At 46.5% G+C, this 12057-nt stretch overlaps 1 protein-coding gene across 1 annotated transcript in view; it reads right to left on the bottom strand.

The window, feature by feature from the left end:
* Positions 1 to 2219: 2219 nt before the first annotated feature.
* The window catches only part of MXI1 (MAX interactor 1, dimerization protein), a gene marked incomplete at its 5' end in the record, with an annotated part of 45800 nt that continues 35962 nt past the window's right edge, over positions 2220 to 12057 (bottom strand). Inside the window, 3 exons of the mRNA XM_010187838.1 lie at positions 2220 to 4099; positions 5428 to 5599; positions 6807 to 6921. Coding sequence (XP_010186140.1) covers positions 3936 to 4099; positions 5428 to 5599; positions 6807 to 6921 — 451 coding nt within the window. The remainder of the gene's footprint in view (positions 4100 to 5427; positions 5600 to 6806; positions 6922 to 12057) is intronic.

Raw genomic sequence — 12057 nt, 5'->3', positions numbered from 1 at the left:
TAAAATAAAATAAAATAAAATAAAATACTATCTCCATTTAGTGCACACGACAAATCTCACTTCCACTGAAGCCAAATGTTTCATTCATTTCAACCGGGCAACACAGAAACACAAAGAGGGAGCAGCAAGTACAAGAGAACAAAGAGCAGAAAAGCAGGAGGCAGCAGCTCACCAGCCAGAAACAGGCAGCAGCAAACAAACAAAAGAAAAACACAACCACAAAACCTGGAAAATGATAGATCTGTATAGATGACCCCATTTCTATTGACCTACAGCTTTCCCGAGACAGACGGATCTGAGACCACCTTCGTCACTGACATCCCTCTAATGGAACGGACATTAAAATGACCTTCAAGTGACAACTCGCCACAGGATAACCATGACAAATGCAGCCAGATAGTCATCTGTAGCCCGTCTGCAGACACGGGATGACATCCTGTAATACGCTCGTGTCAAAAGAAGGGAAATGCTGGATGGGCTTTTTAATGGGTTTGTCCGTAGCAGAAGGACCCACTGGGGACCTAATTTACAGAGGGGGACTTGACAGAATGAGTTTAGGAGGGAGTTGTGTGTGCATGCATGCGCATCTACTGTGTGGGCAAATTGCTGAGGAAAATACAAGCAGCTCTGTTTTCACAGGAAACGTCATCGTATTCTGGTAAAATTAAGCAGAGAATAGATCTAGGATTTATTTCCCTTATGCTACAAACACAAAAATGAAGCAGAAAAACAAAAGCAAACCATAAGAAAAACCTCACACAGATTTGCAAATATGAAAGGAAAATGTGATTCCATGTCCAAACTACCACGTGGCGAGAACAACCGTTGTTCTGCGCGAAACTGAAGTTGATGTGGTAGGCAGGCATCTAGGGACAGATGAGAAGACTGGAAGTGAAGTATTTCACTTTACTCTCTACCTGTAGAGTAAAATGAGGCCTCAGAAGCAGCAGAAATTCTGCATAGTTGTGCATTAAAAGATATCAGACTTGGGAACCCAAACAGCAACACCGTGTGTCTGTCTTTTGGAGTGAGTGAAAATAAGGCCTTTTTAATTTTTTTTTAAGGACAGAGTTTGGACAAAACAGACAAACTTCTGTGAGCACACTTCTGGGGAAAACCAGCAAATTTTACTTGCTCTATGTGGTCTCTCAGAGTTCAGTGGAGTGAGGGACCACCTCAGCTTCCAAGCAGTAAGAGAGACTTGGCCCCCAAGGTCTGGATCTGCACATTTGGATACTCGCTCTGTTTCACAAGATTTCAGGGTGGCCAGTAGACACTTTGAAAAGTGACATGATGCGTCTCCTGCTACATTTTCTTTCGAGTCCACAATGCTAGAAAAGGTAGGAGATACTTGAGTGGTCCTGGGCCACACAAGCAAACATTTCAGGCACGTTTATTCCAAGCATGGACACGTCACTGTTTTATACCAACCAGGAGAGCAAAGCCAGTCCCCCCCCTGCCTTGAACTTCAGTATTTCTCAGCTGTGGTATTTCTTTCCCAAGTGGCCATTTAAAACAAACAGGAATCACAGGAAGGAGGAGGTGCTGGGAGAGCTACAGGAAAAGGGTCATAAATAAACACATCCCACTGGTATTTAACTGCTCAGCACCGGGACTGCCAGTGGTCACCACTTTCAAGGCAAATAATAATGAATACATAAGTAAGGCCCTGCTAGAGCTAAAGTTTCCCACTTCTCACCATTCAGAAGACAATCTCAAACCCTGTGTCATCCAGAGATTATATGGACCCCAAATCCAAGCACCATTTCTTCATTGAAAACCCTTGGGCCTCATTTATTAAGTTAGAGCTCAATTCAGTCTGTGGCAGAGTCTTGCTCCTGCCAGGTCACCTCCCAGAAGGAAGAAGAGATGTCCTGAGCCACTGGATTACACACACACAAGTGAAAACACATTTAACAACAGAAACCTGATCCAGACTTAGTAAGCAAGTTAATTTTAAAAATCCAAAACAAACAGAAATCGTTCATTATGGCCATGGGAATTATTTCTCTACTCAAGCACGCGTGCTGTGCCTCTTACAGGGGGTGACACAATTTGGAGGAGAGTGGGGGAAACATCAGAATATTTAAACCCAGGCAACTTACAATGCAGAAGTCTACAGCAGGATCTTCTCACTGCAGGATTGAAGGGCACAAGAAGGACAAAGATTCGGCTGAAGTGATACGAATGACCAAGATGGAAGAACACGACTCATTTCAGATACAGAAATGTTTAATGGCGTTAAAGTGCTACTTTAATGGGGACCATATGCTAACATTTAAACACAATTCCACTGCACTGCTAAATATGGTTGACTTTATTTTTAATTTTATTTCACCTCTTTTTGCCCAACCCTACCTAAAACAATAAAATAAAATCTAAAGGACTGAAATTAACAACCCATTCAAATCAGCAATAAGTTATGAATTTTATAAAGCATTTTTTCCTCTTTTCTTTCTTAGTAATGAGGGGTAGTTAAATTACTTAAGGATATACAAAGTTTCAAACAATGCCATAGGTGAGGACTCTATTAAGGTTTTTAAAACTTGGAAAACAAAATAATCCTGGCCATTAAAAAGACAAAAAATAAAAAAAGCAAAGCCCTCAAAGTGCAGGTTAGAATGCTCGTCTCCGAGAAAATTAGAAAACGTTCGCTATAAGAGCTCTTAACAGCACCTGCACGGAGAAGATGGCAAGGCCCTTGGGAACAGGACGTGCAGTCAAAACGTTACATTAACATGAGAGACGTGCTGAGCTTAACTAGGCTAACTACTGGACTGGAACTTCAAAAGTCAGCAAAGGGAATGATTCTAAAAAGAAAACTGAAGAAACCCCCACCAAACCTGGCCTCTTCCAGCTAGCACAGCCTTCATTCCTTGCGTGCATGGCAAAAAGCATCTTTGCATTTCATTGGGTCAAGTGCTTCATCAAAACAGAGATCTTTTCATGGCATAAATTCATATAAAAGACATCTAAGGTTTCATATGGACAAGCTCTAAAAAGACGCATCAGACTTGGGGTGTTTTCCCTCCCAACACATTTACAAATGTTTATCAAAAAATCTCTTCAAATAAAAAGGTCATAGTGGCTCAGTATCTGGGCATGATTTTCTGGCATGTCACCTCTCGTATGTATGTGCTGGTTTCTCTCTGTCCTCAGCTGCTCGTGTGCCTGGATAAGCACACATCTACCATCGGGGTCACAGCCTGTGGCACGACACAGCCCACGATGTGCTGGTAGGTTACAAGTGTGTACCTCTCGCTTTAGCCACGCAGCAGAGGTACTTGCTTTTTAAATGATGTCCAACAGAAAGCTGAGCTGAATGGTGTTCTCTCCTGAACATCTCTCTTTGCTGCCCCCCTCTCTCTGGGCACAGAATGAGACCTTAATCAATATTGTCACTGTTATTCCTAGGCTATGGAAGCCTTCTAAGATTTCCTAGTACATTACGACAGCATTGGATTGTGATAAACTGTAGGACACGGTCCTTTTAGGACCACAAAAGCTTTTCAGAAGGGCCTAAACTAGGTTGTTCAACCTGAATGCAATGTAAGAAATTCAGACATTTCTCAGATCTCATGACAGAAAGAGAGGGATGAGTCTCTAGTATCCTCTTTCAAACAAATAAATTCAAAACAAAGTGTTTCATCACTAAGGTCTAGATCCAGGTCCCACAGAAACAAACGGATTTCACTGACTTCAAAGGGACTAGTGTTTGGTCTAACTTTTTGCCAGCAGGAATTGGGATTGGTAACGTGACCAAATGAACAGATGTGGGTTTCTGTGGAGGCTTCCTTTACCCAAAAAGCTTTATATACAGGTCTCTCCAGGACTAGCTGTCCATATGTCACTTCTGAAAGAGGATACTCATATGTAGGACCCAGTTTGATCACCCCAGTGAAATCATTCGCCCTGCACTGTTGTCTCACTTGGTTCTAGGAAGCAAACGAGAGCTTGACACTGGCGCTGGAGTAACCCTCGTCACTCCCAATACTCTGCAAGCTGCTGTGATCATCAATGTCACTGATGCTGGTTGTGCTGATATTGTCCACTTCTCCATGGGAGAACTCTGTGCTTTCAACATCCACTTCAATCTCTTCTGAAAAAGAAAATGAGAGAAACGCACACAGCTTAGCACCACAGACCCAACCGTTCCTCCCTTCAAGCCAGTGAGCAGCTGGGATTCCCCAGCCAGGAATGGAGCAGCAGTCCAGCAGGAAGACTCTCAGTGCTCTCCCTGGAATGGGATGGGCTGTGGATATGATTTATCAAAAGACCAGATACCAGCCTCGAGTTTTTCTGAGGGACTTGGCAAAGGGGTTTGACTCCTCCAGCGTGCAGGCCACACTATCAGCCTGCGTGGGCCACCCCACACACTGAACTTGTTCCACTACCTCTTTCTTTAGAGCTCTACTACCCCAGTGTTGGAAACAAAAACAAACAGATAAAACAGAAAATGCAGCATGAGGTTACCCCAAAACAGGCTACTTGCTTGATATTACATTGTCAAAGCCAGGACCACTCATATAGGGCATTACAATGCATTACGAGGGGGATCTGGGTTACTCTCAGAGATGCTCAGTGGACTTTATAACATAAATCATGTTTTTAAGAAAGACCTAGAAAGCAGAGAGCTAGTTAACCAGGTATCTTGGTTCCCATATAGTTTAGGAATTTTCCAAAAGGATACTTTTTACTCACACCCAAACTATAGAGCATTTTTGGGTCTGTCAGTAAATATCAAACCACCTATTGTGCCAAAGTATCTCTCCACAGCAGAGATATTTAAAAAAAGAAAATTATCTGAATTCAGTGAGCCATTCAGATCATCTCTATCCAGTTTTAACTGAGGATTTGAATTATGCTTGCTATGTCATGGCACCTTGGTTACACCATGGTCCAAATACGGAATGAGAAGCTGGATGCTGCTTTGCAACATCCGTTCCAGTCCCACTGCTATCTTCTTAGATTTTCCTCTTTGTGTTGCCAAGAGATTCAGTAGACTAAAGAGCACAACGGGTATCTCAGCGTTACCATCAGGATTTAGCTACCATCTTGTGACCACATTATTCTTCCTAACTAATGCTTTGGCATTTTAGAGAGCTTTTCAGAGAAACAGGTCACTTTAAATCCCACAGAAATCAGCTCAAGTTGACAATAACAACACTTGCTCCAGACTTAATTGGAACTCATGCAAAAGACTAAACTCTTCATATAGAGATAGACAGATAGATAGATAGATAGATATAGACACACACGTGTGTGTGTGCGTGTCTGTGCGTTTGTAGGGACATATATGCGAGCAAAATCAGTAGCCTAAATACCAAAGGCTGTAAGAAGGGAGTAGCTGAGAGACAGAAATGGATGTATTTCATGCCCTTGCTTCAAAGAGCCCTGAGGATTCAATGTTGGTTCAGCAACACCCACCTCGCTCTGAGTCCGAGCGATCCGAGGAAATGGTAGATCCAATGCTGTCCATTCGTATTCGTTCTATCTCCTGAGGACCCTGTAATTGTTCCAGTCTTCTCTTTAGGAATCTTTGTTCTCGTTCCAGGTTCTCAAGCTGGTGTTGGCTTCTTCTTTCAGCCTCTTCAAGTTTCTGCCATGATCAAATATGACTCGATAATTAGTTTCATCCTTCTCTCCTTCCCTCCCACCTTTACCACCCAGCCACCAGATTGGCTTAGACCCTCCCAGGTCCCAGAAGGATTTAAGCTGCAAAAGAGCCCTGAACTAAGCTGCTCTGCAGCCTCCAAGAACAATGCCATCTCCTCACATCTTTTCCACTTCCCAAGTCCTGATAAATCATACACATTAACATAAAGAGTCTCTGAGGACAGAGCCTCTCCAGGGGAAATGATTTGAATTGCAGCAGTTTGTGGGTCATTCCACGTGGTTCAGCCACTTGCATTACCAAATCTGTCCACGAAGGGGACTCAATTCCCTTAACCAAACCAATTCAGCGCTTGTTATGATCCTCTGAAACATAAAAACGTGCCCTGGGAGTTCTGTGTTCCTTGCTGCATGGTTTAGTAGGATTTCTCAGAAACAGTTTTCTATTCAGTAAGCGATTTACATAACCTACTACAGATTTCTTTGATCACAGCTGGGAAATCTACCAGGGCACTGTTCTTTGTTTCCTACAACAAGCACATTGCATAAGGAGGAGTCATTTCAGGCTAACTCTGTCCCTTCGGCAGTGCTTTATTTCTCCTTCATCACCCATCCTCCCTTCCTCCCTCCTGCTATCCTGACCTGCGACAAAATATTTCAGCCTCTTCCAGATACTGACAATGCTGCATTTTCTTTTCATGCTTCCCTTTGCCAAAAGTGAATCTAGAAGAGTGCTGGCCTAGCTGGCAGGTTCACACACGAAACCCCAGCAAGCCAACCCCGTCTCACACACTCTTGTGGTTTGTGCTAATGCTTTGGCAGTGGAAATTCACTAGCACATCAGAAACAAGGCTGCATTTCCCATCAAAATACAGTCATTCAACAGTAGGTGTGTTTTTCTTTAAAGAGATGCAGCTGTCAACGAACAATCACAATACAGAACAAGCCCCCTGCTTTCCAAATCAATCATTTCCATAGTTAAAAGAGTTCATTATGGACTCTTCTAACAATACAGCTCATAGCAATGATAAATGATGAACAAAGGGGGCAAGGTTCGCTTGTAGGGTTTTTTTTCCTCTTTTCACAAGGTGTCAGTCTCCTTCAACAGTTACCTCAAGGCAGCAAAGAGCAAGCGATTGAACTGCACTTCCCAACTTCCCAGCCTGAAAGCAGCTGAGAAAAGCAGCTCTTACCTTGATATGTGCTTTGGCTTTGTTGAGCAGCCCAAGCGTTGTGTGCCTGGTGCAGTCTGGTCCTAGCGGTATCAGAACTTTTAAGCGCTCTAGACACAGGCGGAGGTGAGCTCGACTGCAAGGGAAGAAGAGAAGCATCAGAGCTCTGCTTTCTGAAAGGCAACTTCATTTCCTTCTCTACTTCCCTCCTACAAGACAGTTTTCGTGTTTCCCTCTTTCCAGACATCGCAAGATTCCCCACAGGTACCAGGACAGACTGCCACTAAACTATTTACAGTGCAAACATCAGCTGCTCACCGATACTTGCATTATTGCTCACCTCTGACGGACACTGTTTATTTTCTTGCTGTCTGAACTGATAATCTGACTCATCTGGATGAACTTTGTGCAGGGGCAAGACACACAGGCAAATGGTACAAGTATCTCTGGGTTTCCTCTCTCTCACCTATTTGCTGTCTGCCTTGCTGAGAAGAACTTTTGTGAATGCAGTTCCGAATGACTGCTACCCCCTTGCACACTGCTATGAACTGATCTAAGCACCATCTTTTTGCAAAAAATTAGAAGATCACTAAGAACGGTCAGCCCAAAACACCCAAACAATCTCTGTGGGCTTTTAAAGGAGGTAGAGGGATGGTAGCTCCCAAAACGTACACTCTTACGCCTTCCTGGGCCCAAGTCTGAAGTGCTGCTTGGCGTGCAGTGTCTATGGGAACAGGAGAACCCAAGATTGGCCCTAGGGCAGTCTCCTGACCTTGGCTCACGTCTACAAAGACAGGCTCAAGCAGGACAGTGCTGCTGGTGGTATGAGCCATTTTCTGCAGAATATGGAAATAACTTCTGGGAAAAACAGTTCAAGTAGCAAAGCACATCATCCTCGGGCTGCACAGGAAAACTGTTCCCACTGTCTCCTCCTCTGTATCACGAATGCAGGAATGAACAGCAGATCTATGGAAAACTATCAAGTGTGGGTTGCCTTTTTCCTCTCCCTCTCTCTTTCCCAGACATTAATGATTTATGCCCAAACTTGTCATCCCAATCAATAACACAATGACATCAGCTCCACCATTCACATGCGAGAAACACCGGTGCAAAAAGAGTCCTGAAAGCCTATCCCAGGCCCTGCTCAGGCACAAAGAAACTGAATGTTAGCCTGATCCATCTCAATGCAGGGGAAGGAAAGAAAAAAAGAAGAAAAAAAAAGAGCATGGACAGTTCATTTCCATTTGTTTTTCAAATTCACGATTGCACCCAGTTTGAAAGGGGTGGGGGAGAGGAGTCTGTAATCAGGCAATTATGTCAGTGACAAGCAAGGATGATTAAGGGTGGAAGGGTCAGGGGTTTTGCTGATGAACTGTCAGCACAGGGGAGTGTTCACGAGCCGTGCTGTAGCTGTGAGCTCTGTGAGCTCCTCGCTGTTTCCATTATAAATCTCTTTACAAAGGGTCCATCATTCTGTCTCAAAAAGAGCCATGGGGCTGCGTATGACCAGCAAGGGTCTTGAAGAACACGTGTTTTTCATTAACTGTTAACAACTGGAGGGGTGGAGAAAGGCAAATCATAATCCAAAAATCAAACTGAAAAAATAGTAATCACATCAGTCTCATCTTTTTACTTCTCAGCTTGCTCTAGGGCAAACCCCACTGACATTAAACCCACATGGCTGACACAGCAGGACAGGAAGCCTATTTTAAATGCAGAGCTTGATCAACAGTTGTGAGCACCCACTACAGGTATTTGCCCAATATTTCATGATGACCTGTAAGGCCAGCAGTGATAAAGTGCTGCTGGTACACATGGGCACTACAGTTCCATGTCCTCCCATGGGAGGCTGGACAGTGACTTCTTGCATCTAGAGAAAGGAGGAGGAGCAGCAAGGTCTCACGTTTAAAGGCATTTTGAGTTTCAAGCCCATTTTTAGCTATGTTACAGATTTCCTGAATGGCCACAGAAGCAAGTCACCAAGTCAGAGGTGTCAGAGCACAGCCATCAAACTGCAGCACAGAGCAGCTCGCGTCTCTTCACAGTGCAAGCACCAACCATACGCCTTATCTACAGGATCAGCCCAAGTTAAAAACGCAGCTCAAGTAAAGCCAAAGATGTGTGCATGGATCTGGGAGCTGAGGAGCAGGGCTGCATCCACCTAACAGGGAACCTGCTATGGGTAGGGACCGCAGACTCCATCCCTGCTGGGCACGGGCAGCTCCCAGCCCATGGTGAGAACTGAATTATTTATGCAACAGAAAACAAGAAGTTTGGGAAATCAATGTCTAACCAGTGTCAAATGTATCACAGCACATTCCTGGTTGCAGAGAGAAGTGGACAACACCTCTACAGCCTGAGCTTTGGGCTGACTCTCAGCACTGGAGGTTTTACCAGGAACTGGAGAAGGTGCTGCACCAGGAACCGAGATTCCTGGAAGCAGTGATCAGCTTCGGGCAGGAGCGAGCACCGGCCAGACTGCTGAGACAGCAGGTTAGAGAATGGCACTGGCATCTGCCAGGTTATGTGTGGACTCAGTGATCACTTGTGTTAAGCACCTGAAAGCTACATGCAAAGATCCCGCCATGAAGTAAAACCCTGGACACTGAAACATTTCCTGCTGTGCCCCAGGACCACAGTGGGCCAAAGAAGGTTGCTGTGCTCTGCAGGCCCAAACAAGGGCAGGGAGAGGACAAAGCAGAGGGCCTGTCCCCATGAAGGCACTGGAAAGAGTTACTTCTGCAGCATGTGTGGCCCCAGAGGGGACATTCCCCCAGCTCTGGATCCCCACATCAGCTCTCACAGCCCTGAAGCTTGGCCCAGGCTCATGCAGATGGCTTTCAGAGAAGCCACTCCTGCCAGTGGCCCTGCTGGCCGGCTGCCACAGGCCATGGCCTGCAGCAGGGGTGGTGGCCTCTGCCAGCACACCAGGCATCAGGAGGGGACACCTGCCTGGGACACAGGGTGTGAGGCCGAGCTGATAAGCTCATGACAGAGCACAGCATGACTTGGGCAACAAGCACCCTGCAGGGGCAAGTGGCGTCGGCTGAGCTGAGGCAGGTTTGGAAGTGGTTTGACCAAAGCAATCACTTTTGTGCTGCTGGTGGATTTTCCCCTTGTTCTGCACTCAGAGCTGAGCCACGCTGAGTTCTGACGCCACTGCAAACGTAAGCGCATTTTTATCTGCAACCACAGCCTAACCAAGGGAAATGCACAGGGCTTTGCATTAGCACACAGTAGCGGGCCAGCCTCGGTGCACAGGCTGGTGCAGACTGGGGACAGCCAGGCCCTGCAGTCCCAGCATCACCTCCCGCTGCTGGGGACAACACAGGCAGAGCCACGTGGGAGTCCTCTGGCCTAGTGCAGCTGGGACAGCAAAGAGAACCAAGCCCACAATCTATCCTGGCACGTTAAGTGCATTGGTTTCCTTCAGACAGATCACATCTAACAGCTTCCCTGGCTCTCTCCCCTCTGCAGTGTTCAATACTGTGCCTTTTCACATTTAAAATCTGACCTGGTCATAGTCCCTGACCTCTCTCAACTTCCAACAGCCCAAGTGGACCATGATGGGTTTTTAAACGTTGCAGCACACAGGCAGGTCTGACGCATTGGTGGGTGGCTTCTGTAAAACCCAGAAATAAAAACTCCAGAGCTTAAAAGCATCACAGCAAACCTAGCTAAAATACCACTTCAGAGAAAAAGCAATCACAAACCTATTAATCTTTCTTATCTACTCCTGGAGCTGGATCCGGGTAGCTGTAATCCCACGGGACAGGCCATGGTACGAATGTCTTTTCCCCTTGTTTACCTGGGCTCCGTTGCAACATGGCTTTGACAACGCTGCAGGCTCTTGTATTCAATGAAAATACCAGCATTGTGCAGGCTCCAGACAGAGCCAGACGGCTTTCCATGTAAACCACTGGATTATGCCAATATTTGACGCATCTGCCAATATCTGGAAAAACAAGTCTAAAGGCCCATATCGTTATGTAACGCAGAAACAACGCGGGCTTGGCGCGAAGGGCTGCAGCCTCTCGCTGCCTTGATCCCGACAGAGGATGACAGAAGGAGAATTCCAGCTTCAGCCGAGGCCGAAGCCTTTGCATGCTGCAGGGAGCTGCAGCGTAGACAGGGGAAGCTGGAGCCGTTTCTCCTGCCTAAATGGGCTTGGAAAAAAGTCAGGCTTTCACAGCAGCATCCTGAGCATCTGGTAGGTGCTGGTTGTGCTGGAGAAGGAATTAATGTAGGATTTGAAAGGAGGGGGCTGTCTTTCCCAAGAGATCAACCCGGTGCCCTCCTCCTGCTCTGCCTGATGAGAGGGAAGACTCCCGTTTGAGACTCCCATGTGGGGCATCAGGGTGGCCAGAAAAGGAACAAAGCACCTGAGAGGCTTCAGAAAAGCAGAGCCTAACACACATCCCTCTGTCCCGAAGAGCTGAGGACAACCTTTTATCCTGTTCCAGCTGGCAACTCTGGCTAGGACAGAGCCTCTCTGCCGCCCCTGTTTCCTCCCCCGTGCAGGACCAGGAGGAGCAAGTTCCTCTGGGATGTGGAGGGCAAGCAGAGCGAGGATGCCCTCTTTTCTCTGCTAGGAGCTGCTGTGGGGAAAGGTACTTCAGCTCCTAAACAGAAGACTGAAGCAGAAGATGGATAAGCAAGCTCAGCAGCCCCACATCTCTGCCAGCTGATCCACCACAAGCCAGAGGTGGCTGCAATGTGAAAGAAAGGGGTCCTGGCCCCTGAAACTGCAGCCCCAGGGCTGCCCACTGGGCAGGGTGGTGTTCTCCCCACTTTCCCTTCTAAATGTATTTGGATTATCTACTTCTAACCCCCAGCTCTCCTCCAAGCCTTCCAACCCTGAACCCCCAGGCCCTTCATTCCGAGCCCCTCAGAGCGGAGCCTGGTCCTTGCTCCGTGCAGCCCCTCCTTGCGCTTGGCTGTGCCTGGCTGCAGAGGGCTGTAATTTCACAGCCTGCTCCTCTCCAGCTCCAATGACATCATCCACTCTGATTATATAAAGCGCAGGGAGGAAGCCTTTATTTATGCGTGCTTTTTGCTCATAGATTCAGCTGTCTCACTGTACAACGCGCAGCACCCAAATGCCACTGCAGGAGCTGGGCTCCCTTCTGCCTGGATCAAAACTGCAGTGCAGAAAAAGGTGTGGGTGCAAAAGAAATTCCCCGTTTCCGTCCCCCACTCCTCTGAGGACATTTCTGTGGGGTTTGGGTAGGAATCAACCTACTCTACCACCCCGCACCACAGCAAGCTGGGT

The sequence above is a fragment of the Mesitornis unicolor genome, unplaced genomic scaffold, assembly GCF_000695765.1.
Source record: "Mesitornis unicolor isolate BGI_N332 unplaced genomic scaffold, ASM69576v1 scaffold45600, whole genome shotgun sequence".
Taxonomy (NCBI): Eukaryota; Metazoa; Chordata; class Aves; order Mesitornithiformes; family Mesitornithidae; genus Mesitornis; species Mesitornis unicolor.
This window is presented reverse-complemented; position numbering and strand designations above follow the sequence as displayed.